Raw genomic sequence first — 14,812 nt, forward strand, 5'->3', positions numbered from 1 at the left:
ACCGGCGGGACGGGACGGGCCGGGCCGGGCGGACCCCGCGCACCCACCCCGGGTCGGCCGCGGCTGCGGGAGGCGGAGCGGAGCCGGCGGGGTGAGCGGCGCGGGCGGGGCGCGGGCCGGAGCTTGGAGGCCGCTGCCTCCCTTTGTGTGGCGGCGCCGCCCGAGCGCGCAGCGGCCGCGCCGGGCCCGGGGCGCCGAGCGCCGCCCGCCCCTGTCACCCGCCCCGGGCCCGGGCCGTGTCGCCGGGCCGGGTGCGCCTCAGCGCTTCCTTCCCGCCCCGTTCCCGCCGTGTTCCCCGTGCCGGCGCCGGGCCGGGCCCGCGGGGTGACAACGGCCGCTCCCGGGGCGGGCCCGGGCACAGCGGCGGGTCCTGCCCGCGGTGGCGGCAGCGCGGGGCGGGCCCGGGACACGGTCCGGAGCCGGGAAAGGGCTTCCCTTTGTTTCCTGCCGGGGATAACCCCTCAGCTCCCGGGCTGGGGCTCCGCCGCCTCGGGGCAATCACACATTCGGTGTCTTTGTTCCTTGTCCCGGTGTGGATAAAGCGGTGGCTGTGTTGTCCCTCTCGCTTTTCCCCAGCTTTGCCCTTTCACCGTGCCTGGTCGCTGCCAGCCCCCTCTTCCCATCCCGTGGCAGCTTTCTGTGCGATCGGTAACCTGGGGAGATTCCGGCTGCGTTTCCCTCCCCTGTTCCCTTGGCTAAATTTACCGTGTTTCGTGTTTCTGGTGAAACGTGGGAGATCCTGATGGCAATACATACTATCCGTGGTATCTATTGGTTTTTAGCTCTCTGCCAGGAGGCAGAAAATGAACCTCTAGAGTGCTAGGATGTTTTATTTTAAGTGTGTGATGTCCGACGTGTGTAAAACCTGTTGGTGTGGGGAGATTGGAGTGACACTTGTGGTCCTTCTGTGCAGCTTTTGGGAGAGACAGCCTTCCTTTCCCCGTTGTGTATATCAGTGTACCTGTGAATTAGTAATTCCTTGCTGTGGTTTTGTGACATTTTTCTGGCTGGTGAGGCAATTACCGAGGGGATGCTCAAGCTCCTGTTGCATTGGAGGTGCTCATTGATAGCAGTGGAGATTGTTGGTGTGACTGTTGTGAGCCAGCAGTGCAATTGCAGAAGAAGCTCGGGGAGAGAGGTTCTGCAGTAGAACTGTGTTTCTGTGCACAGCTGAGCTCTCTGTGCTTGGGAGTGTGGCAGTTTAGGGAGAAGTTTGTTTTGGAGCCTCGCCTTCAGTGAGTGTTACATCAGCAGGTCTCTCACTGAGTGTTTGTGATGTTGTCCAGACAGATCAGTGTTTTGCACTGTTATTGGAGGAGAAAAACGTGTTTTGGAGGCTGTGTGTGAGTGGTGAGGGTACCTTGATCACCGCAGTGTCACAGTATGGCTGAGAGCCACAGCATTGTGCCTGGAACAGTGGACATGCAGCAGCTGATGTGCAGCCTGCAGGCAGGTGCTGGCAGGGAGGTTCCCAAATCTTTATTTCAGGATGGGACTGGACTGAGTGTACTCTTGGGTTCCCGGTTGAAGCAGAATTATTGATTCTGGTAGTCCCTCCTGCCTTTCTTCCACAACCCAGGGCTTGTGTTTCCCAGCATGTACCTGGTGCAGCCACTCCAGACTGTAGCCCTCAGATGGAAGTTGGAGGCAGTGCCAAGGCTTGAGGCTGTTGTCAGTTCCCAAAATGAATTGCCTGCTGATAAACCACAGGGCTTCTCTGCATGTCCATGTTATGAAAATGTCCAGAGTGCTGAACAGGAACAGAACCTCTCTGGGGTTAGATTGAAGGCAGGAGTTGGAAGAACTACAGAGAAGCAAACATTTTGCCATAAAATGGTTCTGTATATTTCACATGGAATTTCTGTGAAAATAATCAGGCTTGGAGACTGCATAGAAATTGAAACTGGTTTTTTTTTAGTGTATGGCTGCATATTTAGTGCTTACTTCTGAATATAAAAATCTACCCTGAAGAGTGTTGGAGGTGCATCTTCTTAGAGTTTATTAAGTGTTTGTTGACCTTAAGATTATGTTGTTATAAGCACTTTTCTGCTTTGCAGTCTGTAACTTGCAGCTTTCTGGTTTGTACTCTCAGGTCAGGTATCACTTCTGTTTACTTTCTGCTCTGCTTGATGAATCATTCTCTAGCAAGTGGCTGTGAAGTCTCTAATGCATATTCAGGAACATTAGAGAAATGTATTTTTACTGTGACAATGACAGAAGTGTCTAGCATTCTGTGTACAAAATTACTTCGTAGAGTTTCTGCTGGGCTAAAAAAAGTTGCCTTCTGTTTCTTGCTTTTTTTCTTTGTCACTGTAATTATCCACTTTATTCTTTGATTTTATTCTTTATCTACCTACTCTGAATTTTCTTTCCTCTCTCTTTCCTTTTTCTTGTCTTCCAGTTGTGGCTGTACTAACACCATTTCTGGTTTGGCACTCTTAGAGTGTCTCCTTCTCGCAGTATCTGTGCTTGCCCATCAGACACTATGAGGAGATTGGCTTTTCGAGGTGCTGGTTCTACTCTGGTAAATCTGGTAAATTATTGATTGTGTCTCCATCCCTCTGCCTTGGCCTTTTGCTTTTCTTTTTCCTAACTGTTAATTATTCCTACCTTATTCATCTCATGTGTGTGCCTGCACTTATCTCTGTCTCTAACAAAAATGCTTTAATTCAGTTATATTGTGCTGCCATACCTTGTCAAGCATCTGAGTGCCTCCTAAAAGAGATCCCTGGGTTTGGTTGGAAAAGGGGGATAGGGATGGATGCATCTGTTCTGTCCTCAGCCTTTGAGATGGCCCCAAATAAAGATACTTTTCTGGTGCTGTCAGTGGAAGTTGGGAAAGAGCCAACAACTTGTTCCATAAATTACCATAGTTGTTGGATGGTGGTTATTCATTTGTCACTGCTTGTGTTGGTAAATGCAAAGCTATGGCCAAAAGAGGAGTGGGCTTTCCCTGCTTCCCCATGGTTGAGCCATACATCCCACACAGAAAGTGGGAGTGGGAGGTCCCAGGGTGATCCAGACCTTCTCCCTGCTTCCCCATGGTTGAGCCATACATCCCACACAGAAAGTGGGAGTGGGAGGTCCCAGGGTGATCCAGACCTTCTTTTCACTTGAATGTAACACAAGGTATTCTCTGGCCCTTTTCATTTGTAATTTGTTTTGCTTGGTTGTTTTTTTTTTTTTCTCTGTTGGTCTGGTTTTTGTGGTTTTTTAGTTTGACATGGAATGAAGAGTTTTTACACAGTGGTTTTGCTTAGTTGTTGTGCATGTGATGGGGTATGAAATTGTGGAATTTAAGAATATATTCTGTGAAGAGTTGCTAATTCAGTGTGAGCTTGGGGGTTTCTGGCCTTGCTGTCATTGGTGACTATAAAACACTAGGAGCATTTTGATTTCCCTTTACCATTGGGAATTTCCACCAAGTTGGAGTTGACAGAAATAGCATTTGGCAAATGTATCATGTGAAGCTTTGCTAGCTCTGTGGGTAGCTCTGAGCAGAGGGTTTGGATGCAATGCCAGGGCTTTAAGAAGGTTTCTGTTCATTATAGAAGAAGTTGGATTCCATGGGTTCCAAGAGGCGAAGAGCAACCTCTCCTTCCAGCAGCGTCAGCGGCGGGGACTTCGACGACGCCCATCACTCCACCAATGTTCCAGGCCCCAGCAGGAAGAGGAGGAGACTTTCCAACCTCCCAACTGTAGATCCTGTTAGTACCTTCTTACTGATGGCACCCTTTTTCTTGGGGATGCTGTATCCCTGTGTGGATTATGCTGGACTGTAAAATTAATGACCTTATGTTGCACATGTACCCTGGTCCTGAATCTGTTCCTGCTTTGGCTGAGCTGTGTTTAGGACCTGGTTCAGCTTTGGCTTGGCTTGGTCCTGGCTCACCACTTTCATGTTTTTCTTTGCTGTTTTGATTTTGCTGCTTTTCTCTTTTTGCTGACAATTTTAGCAGATGGAAGGATGTTGGAGAATGAGCTGAAATCATAATGTGCAGAAGTAGAGAGCTTTGTCTGCGTAGCAAATGCAGAGGGATGAGTGGGGAATAGCACAGGCAGTGATTGCTGAAGTGTACAATGCCCCTGCTATGCCTGTGCATGAGCAGTCTAATGTTAATTAACTGCAGGGCAGAAGAACCCCTGTTGTTATTGTAGATGCCTGCAACCTGGAGAGCATTGCAGTGAATTAATTTACATGTTGGGTATTTTACTTAGAATTAGTATTGAAATAAAGCTCCTTGTGTTCAAAAAATAAATGGAGATCCTGCAGTACCTGGCATATTTGTCAGGTATCCTGCTAAAGTGTGAGGTGCTCCAGTTGCTTCTCACTTCTGCTTTAGGGCATGCTTTGGATTGGCAGTTTGTCCTTCCCTTTGTAAGCATGCTTTTGTTTGTTACCTCCTTAAAATTCTCTCCCTTTTCCTTATTTCATTGTTCTTGCCTTTCAGATTGCTGTCTGCCATGAGCTCTACAACACCATCAGAGACTACAAAGATGAGCAGGGCAGGCTCCTCTGTGAGCTCTTCATCAGGGCACCCAAGAGAAGGTGAGGCCACAGGTCTGGTTAAACCTTGAACCTGAGATTTAATCAGGGACAAGTAGAAACTGATAAATACTTCAGCAATAATTTGTGAAAAATCTAAGCTAAATTTGCCATCGTTTCACATCAGTGTTTGATTTAATTATTCAATGGGATGAGCTTACATTGGTGCTCTTTTTCAGGAAAAAAAAAGGATACACTGAATTAATTTGTATTACCTGCTTAAAACATCCATACCTTGGATTATAAGATATTCTATATAAGTGGTGAGATGTAATACTAAGGACACAGCTTGGGAGGGTTAATAGAAGTGACCCTTGAAAATGCAGTAGCTGAGTCTGAATTTTCTCTTAAACTCAGAAAATTGAGGACAATAACAGTACATGAAGTGAGCTGACTGATAGAGCACTGCACACATCTTTTAGCTGTAACAGAAATGTATTGGAACTTTCTTTGGTTCATTTAGTCATAAACATGCACAAGCTTTAGTGCTGTGGTTTGGGTTTTACTGCTTGGAACATGATGCCTGTTTTTGTCATTGCAACAGAAATCAGCCGGATTATTATGAAGTGGTTTCTCAGCCAATTGATTTAATGAAAATCCAACAAAAGCTGAAGATGGAGGAATATGATGATGTGAATGTGCTGACTGCTGATTTCCAGCTTCTCTTTAACAATGCAAAGGCTTACTATAAGGTGAGCAAACTAAAGGCTCAAATCCATTGTAAAAGGAGTAGAGATGTTCAAATTCTGCCTTGGTTTGGCTAAAACCTCTTCAGTTTAGGCTGAAGTATTATTGGTAAGAAAACAGCACATATTGCAGTTATTTGCATAAATTTCCATAATGTTGACTGTATCTTTCTAAAATGCCCTGCTATAACAATTTTTCTGTGGAAAATCATAAAATAAAGTGGGGATGATCTTCATGTAGTTTTCCAAAAGAGGTTAAAAGCAAAAACGGAGATATAAACTGAGAAAAATATTCCTCTGTCAAAGCCTCCTCATTTTACAACATCCTCTGTGTTAACAACACCCTCTCCACCTTTGAAATGGAGAAAGATTTCTTTTTTTTTCCCTCCCAGAAGGAAAAGTTTATGCTCACAGCAAGCTTATGATAGGAGTGTTGAATCTTTCTCTTCCATTTGCCACTTAATAAAATAAAAAAAAGGCACAATGACTGTCATAGTCAGTGATGATAGATGTGAATTTAATGTCATCAAGACAACCCCCATGGCAATTCCCCCAAACTGGGTGTGTGTTTTATTATGGATAGTAATGGGTTTTATTGCAGTTTTCATAAGGAAGTGGGGGAAAAAATTGGACTAATATTGTTTAATGTTTCACTCCATAAGCCAGTGAAGTTGTATGTGGTGAATGAGATGATACAGCAAATCTAAACCTGCTAATATTGCCTTTCACGTATCTTTGACTTTGGAGATGATCCAAATGAGTTCCTTCTGAATAACCCAGCTAGGGTAGCCAGGTGACATCCAGAAAGGCAATGTTTGTTTCACTTGTGTGCGTGTAGTAGCTTCTCGAAAACAGATTTGTGGCTTAATGCGTTTCTACATTCTGCTTCCAGGAGGAAAAGCACAAAGATTTCCAAATCCATTTTGTACTCCTGGAGCTTTGCAAGGCACTCAGTGTGAAAACCCCACATTAATGGGTTGGTGGCAGAAGAGAATGACTGGGGTTTTACAGAATGTGTGCTGCCTTTGCCTATAGAATTGTGGGCTCAAAATTTAACTGTGTCATAGAGATCTTGCATTAGACTAAAAATAGGTATCCATTATTGCAGGATGAAAGAATGTTGGCATTCCAGAGATTTATGGAGCTGTGGCACAAAAACTTAACCTCTTCTTCTTTTCACCTTTTACCTTCCCCAGGCAGCTCCATGGCATGGACAAACCAGGGACAGTGATTGATTGTCAAGGTCTTTGTTCTAGCAGATGTTTTATTGGCAGTGCTCCAGCAGAGGTGCAGCCTTTGGGGTTTTTTTGTATTTCTGGTCAAGTCTCTCACTCCTGAGCATCTTGCATTAATACAGAAGGAAGCAGATTTGTGGAGCAGGATACCCTTAAAAAATCTGCTCTTCATAAGCAACATCTGGTTTAATGTGCTGAGAATATTTAAGCCTAATAAGGCAAGATTAAGAACAGTTCTCATGTTGGTTTCTCATTTGTATTACAAGCTGTCAGAGGTTGAGAGAGTGAAGTAAGAAGAGTGCAATCAGCAGTAATAAGGTGATATTATCAGCAGGAATACCTGAAATAGAGCCTAAATGACAGAGGAGAGGGAAGGAAAAATACACGGATGGAAAAGCTCTCTTTGTTCTGTGTAGCGGGTAATAGGCACGTGCTTGCTTGCCACTATCAGCTCTGTATTTTTAAAAGTTAATTTTCTAACTAATGCTTCTACCTCTTCTAAAAGATGTATCCAGAGGTGTACCCAGGTGGTAGCATGTTGTCAGGTTCTTTGGAATTGCCCAGTGAATGCTGAGTGTAAACCAAACCATTGCAGTGCTTTCAAAGATATTTATTGTCATTCTTCTATAGAAGTTCATTTTCAAGTGCCATGCCATGGCAGCAGTATTGGCATTAATCAGATTTGTGGCATACTGAAATTTAATCTGTTTTAAATGCTGGTGGTGTACTTCAACAAAAGCCAATGATTTCTCAGATTCATCTAGTTGGCTTGTCCAAGCCTTGACCCAGCTAGTTTTATTGCAAAGTTTTCTGAAAGGCTTGGATGCTTTTGAGTGATACATGTTATATTTTCTAGTGCTTATTGTAATTCTTACCTCCTCTGTCAAAGAACAAATGAAGCAGGAATTTCCTAAGTTTTCTATTGCTCATATTTAATAACTTTCAGCTGGTAACTTACAAATTTCCTCCAGATGAGAGTGCCCTGAATTTTGACTGTAATATTTGATTTGTTTTTACAGCCAGATTCTCCTGAATATAAAGCTGCCTGCAAACTGTGGGAGCTGTATTTGCGCACAAAAAATGAATTTGTTCAGAAAGGTGATGCTGAGGACGATGATGATGATGAGGAAGGACATGACAATCAAGCAAATTCTGAATTAGTAAGTGTGGGCATGACAGCTGCAGAAGGGGAAGGCTGTAACTGTGGATGTCAGCTGGCTCTGAGAGGGTGAAATTCATTGAGTAACATTTTCATTGTTAAATTATGCCCCAAAGGATATTTGTTGTGCAAGTTTATTAGTTCATCACTTCACAACATTGTGTGTGTGTTTCACTTTTGCCTAGCAAAAAAAGCTGTGAGGGCTTCTGATATTGGTAAAGCATGGTTCTGGTTTAGTTGGAATAATATGAAGTGTGCTTGAGTTCATGCCAGCATTGAGGTTGGTTGCAAGCAAGATTCATGTGTAATGACATCAGTTGTCAGCCAGTGCCCCATTCAGTCAGTGAAGCTGTTCCTGGAGTGTTATGAGAGGAAATTTGGACTAGCCTGGTGTTTGTGATGTTGGGATGCACATTTTCAGTAACTGTGATGTGTGTCTGACAGTCTGCAGTGTAAAGATGAAATTAGAGTTTTTTAGTGTACCTTTACCTGCATAAACAATACTGTCTTCCAAAGTTGCATCAACTATTTTGTAGCTGATTTTTTCTGCCTTTGAAATATTCAGCACAACTTGAAACCCTCCACTCTGGCTGCTATTCAAACTTACTTTCTGTAATTTTTGTTTCTTACATTAGTCATCTCCAGGTTACCTGAAGGAAATTCTGGAGCAGCTTCTTGATGCTATAGCTGTTGCCACAAACCCCTCAGGACGACTCATAAGTGAACTGTTTCAGAAACTTCCTTCTAAAGTGGTGAGTATTTCAGTAATGTGGGTTGTGTGCTAAGCTGGAAGCCTGGACATTTCTGTAACTGGTGTTACAGGCTCTGATGGCCACGCTCAGGGTGCAGCTCTCTGTTTCTGCCTCATCAGTGGCAAACTCCTGTACCTGTTTGTACTGCTCTGTTTCAGAACAGTGGTGTTCTGGTTTTGAGGTGGAAGTTTTAACCAGCAGAATAAATATTCTGAAAACTATCACCATGGATTTTCAATCAGACCTGGTCTTTTATGTCACTTTATTGATTCCTTGTATCTGCCTCATTTGAGGCTTACACTGTTCTTACCTTCAATTCATCTAATGGCTTGTTCTGTGATCTGTTAGAATAAAACCTTTGTGACTGTTTATAGTAATACATAAATTCTTTCTGTTTTCCAGCAATATCCAGATTATTATGCAATAATAAAGGAACCCATAGATCTTAAAACCATTGCCCAGAGGATACAGGTATGAACATATTAATGTGTCAGGGTACAGCCTTTTTTAACAGAATTGTTAGAAGTCAGGATTTACGGTGGCAGGAAAGGCAGCGAGCTTTCCCTCTGCTATTAAAAAACCTGCACACTGTGGTGATTCAATGTTCTGTGCTGGGTTAGTGCTGCAGAAGATGCTGTGTGGAAGATCAGGCATTGTGAGCTGTGGAGTGCTGGCTTTGAGCCAGAATATCTTGGGTTCCTTGATGTTTAATGGCTTAAAGCAGTTCCTTGACAAGTGCTGCTCATGTAAAACATTGGAGTGCTGAGGCTTGGTTGTGCATTATCATCACCTACTTCTGTTCTAGTGCTATAAATAGATGTTTTGTACTGATGCATTTTTCATCTCACTTCTCCAATAATTTGAAATACTGTTCTGTAATTCTAGCATTTTGTATAGTAGGGATAGGACATAGACTGATTGAACTAGAGAATAAAGTTAAAACAGCATTTTGTCAGAACTCTTCAAAGTAAGGGTACTGTTATCTTTTAATTAAGTGTTTTTTCTATCTTAGCATTCATGAGCTTTATAAAGACTTAGCACATATCTATGCTACTGTCTTGATTACTTTTTGTAGATACTTATCTGTTGTCTTTACAAATAAGTTGCTTTTCTATGAACATTCCTTTTACTGAATATGAATTCCTTTGCTTTTCACTATTGGCTTAGTTCTCATGCTGTCTGAAAGTTGCCACTTTAACCAGTTCTGCTTCTTGTTGTATAGAATGGAACTTATAAAAGCATTCATGCCATGGCCAAGGACATAGATCTTCTGGCAAAGAATGCCAAAACCTACAATGAGCCTGGATCCCAAGTATTCAAGGTTAGTTTCAGTTGTTCATAGTGTGATTTGAGTTCAGATTTTCTTGACTACTTTCTATGCTGGTTGATCTTTAAATAAGTCGTGAGCATAAAGCTCTCAAGACCCTGATTTTATTTTTTTTAATAGCTTTTAGTGGGTTTTTCTTTTTTCCATTGCTTTTTGTAGAATTGTGCAACCGTGACAAAAAAATGAGCCTAGCCTGAAGCTGCTCAGGTCTTCTATTCAGTTTTTTCAGGCCACTGTAAAAATACTGTGTGGGAGTATTTCAGGCACACTTTGTTCCGTGTTTCATTTCTCATGCAAAATTGTTTTATATCTAAATGTAAAAACACCTTAATTTTTGTTTTAGATAGCTGGATATATCTGATTACAATATTATTCACTTTCAACATTAAACAAAAAAAAAACTCTTTTCATTGACAGGATGCAAATGCAATTAAAAAGATATTTAATATGAAAAAGGCTGAGATTGAGCACAGTGAGTTGGCCAAGTCAAGTCTCCGAATGAGGTACTGAAAATTCTATAATCTCATATGAAAACCTCTATTGACATTCCTTTAATTGTGCTGTGGAGAGTATAGTGGGAAATAATGGCTTGAAAACTTACATTAGTGTTGTTTTATTAGTTGTACATTGGTTAAAATAGTTTTTGAAAGAAAGCTTTTTTCTTTGAAATACTTCAGTGAAATATTTTTGTGATGTACTTGATTATGAAAAATACTGTCAGTGGATGTTTAATAAGTTATGGCAAATTTCCACCACATGTTTATAAGTTAATAACAGAAAATGAATAGTGAGGAACAAGATGCTTTCTTTTATTGAAAAGTACTGGGTATTCTTGAACCTTGTTAGGAACTGAAACCAAAGAGCTCACAGTTAGGGGCAAAAACATAGGAACAGAACCTTGGGCAAAAGATACTTAGAGGGAAATCCATTCATGTTTGAAAAGCAATTTTAGCTATGAAGAGAGGCACAGGAACCTGAAGATCCAGATTTATTAATCAGTGAAGCAGAGATTTGGCCCTGAATATGCAGGTATAAAACACTTGATGAGAGTTGATAGCTCTATTTGTTTCATGGGGTGATTTTACTTAGGAAACAGCATTTTCTTCCTGTGAAAATCCATAGTGTACAGAGAAGTGATGCAGTCATTATAAATGTTTCTTGACTGAAATGCAATTAAATTTCTTCTGATATAAACATTTTACTTATAAGTAACACTCAAGAGTAGGTTTAGATATTATTTGTCAATGTGAGCTGTGTCATTTATCCCAAAAGAATTAAGCAACGTCCTGCAAGCCATTCAAGGAGTTTGAAAACTTACAAGGTGGAATCTCTTTATCTGTTTGAGCTGTTTACTGGTATTTGGTGCTGGGAAACCACTGTTGGCATTTCCTGCCAAGGTGTGTATGGTACAGCTGGAAACACTGTCACTGCCTTACTTAACTGAAAAATAGTTTCATTTTTTCTGTGTATATGTGTCAGTTTTATAAGTGTTGCTAGGATTATTGTGTGAAAGAAGTGGAAGTTGCCTGGTTGATTTTTACTGCTTGGTCTTTTGAGAAGTGGTTTTTTTTTGGTTGGTTTGTTCAGCATCAGCATCCTTCCCATGGTTGGGTGAATCATTGCTGGAGCATATAAAAATAAAAAGCAGAAATACTCTTTAAGGAGCAATTCCCGACACATAGGTGAATAATTTTCCTTCATAAAAGTATGTGTAGTGGCAGGAGATTTGGATTCTACAGACACTGAACATCCATATGTGTTTGCTTTGCAGTGACTAGAACTACACAGAAGCATAGAGGTTTTCTGTTTAAATTGTGATTGTATTTCATTTTCGTCACTGTGTTGGCCATTGATGAAGCTCAGCATGTCAGGGTGTGTGTCATATTTTTTTCTGAGGCTCAATGGTTTTTCTTTAAAATCTGATTGTGTAAGAAGGGATGACAGATAAATCACACTGATATTTGTTAGCTGAATTCCTCTCTTGCACTGCCAACCATTTCCACTTCTCAGCTGCCTTATTCTAGATGTTCCTCTTGTGCATTGTGTTCTCAACAGAACTTCAAATCCTGAAGTAATCTATCAGAATCATTGACAGCTCCCTTCTTTGTTTCTCTGACTTGGGGGGAAAAAATAATGCATGAAGCAGACTGCAACAATACTGGGCTGAATGCAGAAAAAATGTGGATAAGAAAAGTGTCATGAAAACCAAACCTTTCACCTGCTATTGTATTTCACTGGTTACTTTTTCTGTTGAACCATTCTTTTTTTGTTTGTTTCTTTCTTTCTCAAGAATCTGCTTCACAGAATCATTATTCTTATTTAAATTCCTAAGTGTTGAATTGTGTTAAAGGGGAGTTCTTTACCTATTGCTGATTTGGGTAAAACTCCCTCATAAGTTTACTTTTGTACATTTTCTATATTTTTCTTCTGAATTTGCATCTGTTGTTCTTTGTCATTGATGGCTCAAACTCAAATCATCATAATGCTACTAACCTAAGCTTTATATGTTGCCCCTGTGTCAAAAATCATGTTTTTTATTGCAGAGCTCATTGTCTCCTTTGCCATCCTAAACTGCTCTTTGTGGGTGCATTTAACTGTCCTCCCTTAAAGTGACAAAATTGAATTGTTTGATAATATGCACTGTCAGCCAACCTGACAGTGACTTTAAGTGTTGATAAACATGACTGGACCTGTATGATTGGCTTTATCTGGATGCTAAGGAACATTTTGTTGGCTGCTTTCACTGCTGTTTAGGCTGAGCTGTGTGTACAGCTATCAACGCTTGAGCTGAACGTTACTTTCCTCTGACTTTATAAACAACATCCACATAAATGCTGGAGCACTGAAAGGATCTCACTTATCTTTTAGCTTCCAAACATCTGTTTCTGAACTTTTTGGCTGATCTATCAAAGTGATTCTGTAAAAAGCTTTTTTTTCTTGCTGCATCTTTTCATGGGTTTAAGGTGGGCCTGTTTTTTTTCCTCCCCCCTTTCCTTGGCTTGCCTCTCCTGCCTTAAGGACTGCATCAAATTTGGCTGCTTCCAAGCTGACAGGTCCTTCCTCACAGGGTAAAGGCAGTGTTGGGGATGAGAGAAATTCTTCTAACAAATATTATCGGTAAGTAAATTGTGCCCTTGGAGGAAAAGCTGGGTCCTCATCCTATGGAAATGCTGAATTTTGTTTGATTTTCTTCTTCATACCTGCCGTGCTGCTGGGCTTTGGATTAGGATGAGATGAATGCTGATAAGACACTGATAGTGTAGTTATTGCTGATTGGGGAGTGTGTGCAGTCCATGCTGGCAGTGCTCCCTGGGGTGGCTACAGCAGCTGACACTGCAGCACAGGGATAAAGGGATAAAACCACCTGGGCTGCTCAGCTGGGCCTGGATCTGCTGCTCAGGCTCAGAACCTCTTTGTGAAAGTGCCTCATGCTCATGGCCCCAGGGCCTGGGCCACTGAACAGCAGCACAGCAGCCAGGGCTGGCTCAGGGTGCTGAGGCTGGAGTGGCCCTTGTGGATCTCCACTGGCAGTGGGAAGGTGAATTACAGCTCCAGGGGCCTTTGGGAAGAGGGGCTACAAGTGGATGTGCTCATGATCCAGGTGAGGATTGCACACCATATCAGTGGTACTGCAATATAAATGACCCAGGTGAATGAAGCTTTTTTGGTGAAAAGAGGCAAAGCACAGCAAGGACAGAAGCAGAAGTGGCTTCATCACACAGCAGCCCAGCACCAGCACTGCTGCCCTGCAGGACTGCAGGGACAGATGGAACCCAGAGTCAGGGACTAAAGGAGCTCAGTGGATGTTTTAGAGGGATGGCCCACACACTGAGGAAATGATACCTGTGTGTTTGTATCAAAAAGGCAGAAAAGGATGTGTGGGAGAGTGCAGGGCCCAGGCGTGCCCTCAGCTCATCTGCTTTTACCCAGTCTTCACTTGGCCCCTGCAGGACAAGGCTGAGCCCATTTCTGGAGTAGCCTAAAGAGCTGATCTTGTAAAAAGGCAGAGAATGTCAGGCATAGCTAATGTAGTGGGGTATGAAATGCTGTGCCCCAGGCTTGGGACAAAAGAGAGGGATGCTGAAGAAGCCCAGATGAGACTGTAGCCAGTGTGGATGCCAGGTTACTCCACCTAAGCATAGGAGGCTGCTTCATGTGCAGGCACTGTGTGTGCTGAAAGTGCCAAAAGTGAGGATAAGGGAATGAGAGGAAATAGAATATACAGTGTGTGGAATTCTTTCCTGTAGATAAATCCCAGTAAAATAGGATCAAAACCTAAAGTTGTTAATTGGGAGAGACTTCTTATCATTCCCCTACTCTTGCAATCAATCAAATACTCAAGTATACAAAACAGGACAGAAGGTAGTAGGCTGAAGCTCAGTTTTCTGACTGTGTTGGATGGACCAGCTCATATAATAGAGGCAGACTCATGGCTTGGTAAGAATTTCTCCTGTTAAAGGCTCTGGCTTTCTTTGGTCACTGTCATAAGCTGTGTTCCTGCTTATGGAGTCATGACTTGTTTGCTCACACACTCTGGGTGACTGCTAATAGTTAATGTGATAACCCTTTCCTTTTTTTTTTTTATTATAATTTTCTCCTTTTTTTATTTTTCATTTTAAAAATTCCTTTACTTTTTCTCTTTCATAGCAACAAAAGATCAGCCCAAGGGGATCGTTTATCAGCAATAACCATGGCACTGCAATATGGATCAGAGAGCGATGAGGATGCAGCTTTGGCTGGTAGGAGCTGAAATGCAGTTTCTCTAATTCCTTTCATTAAAATGTTCACATGATCAAATCTGTAGAGCTCTTGATAAACTCAGTGACATTTATTTCAAAAATGTTTTGTACTTAGTGTGTGATTCCTTTGACTCTTACAGCTAGTGAAATAGGGTAGGCCAAACTTGCTGGCATACTTTGAGTTTTCTGTATCTTTCCAAGTGTTCTTACCCAAGCTTTAGGGAGCTGTTGCCTGTTTTTATTCCTTCTAAAATTGGGTGCTCCATGCAGCAAAAGAGATTGGTAGTGCTGGAATTGCTTCTTTGTTTAATTTTTTTGTTTACATTATTTCTTCAATGATGTTGAAAGATGCATCTGTTCAATATGTA

General features: G+C 42.0%; 1 protein-coding gene across 20 annotated transcripts in view; it reads left to right on the plus strand.

Annotated features, from left to right (window-relative positions):
• Positions 1–14: 14 nt before the first annotated feature.
• Positions 15–14,812, plus strand: part of PBRM1 (polybromo 1) — a 57,124-nt gene continuing 42,326 nt past the window's right edge. For 5 of the 20 annotated variants that reach the window (XM_063164549.1, XM_063164562.1, XM_063164555.1 and 2 more), the window contains exons 1-12: positions 15–91; positions 2,402–2,533; positions 3,552–3,707; positions 4,452–4,549; positions 5,091–5,238; positions 7,487–7,627; positions 8,262–8,378; positions 8,781–8,849; positions 9,601–9,699; positions 10,123–10,208; positions 12,724–12,822; positions 14,353–14,444. In XM_063164549.1, the coding sequence (XP_063020619.1) occupies positions 2,486–2,533; positions 3,552–3,707; positions 4,452–4,549; positions 5,091–5,238; positions 7,487–7,627; positions 8,262–8,378; positions 8,781–8,849; positions 9,601–9,699; positions 10,123–10,208; positions 12,724–12,822; positions 14,353–14,444 (1,153 nt within the window). In that variant the 5' untranslated portion in view covers positions 15–91; positions 2,402–2,485. Of the gene's footprint in view, positions 92–2,401; positions 2,534–3,551; positions 3,708–4,451; positions 4,550–5,090; positions 5,239–7,486; positions 7,628–8,261; positions 8,379–8,780; positions 8,850–9,600; positions 9,700–10,122; positions 10,209–12,723; positions 12,823–14,352; positions 14,445–14,812 lie in introns of those variants that run through there. The other 15 variants (XM_063164568.1, XM_063164552.1, XM_063164564.1 and 12 more) reach the window with 8 other exon arrangements.

Source organism: Melospiza melodia, chromosome 10 (genome assembly GCF_035770615.1).
Source record: "Melospiza melodia melodia isolate bMelMel2 chromosome 10, bMelMel2.pri, whole genome shotgun sequence".
NCBI classification, from domain to species: domain Eukaryota; kingdom Metazoa; phylum Chordata; class Aves; order Passeriformes; family Passerellidae; genus Melospiza; species Melospiza melodia.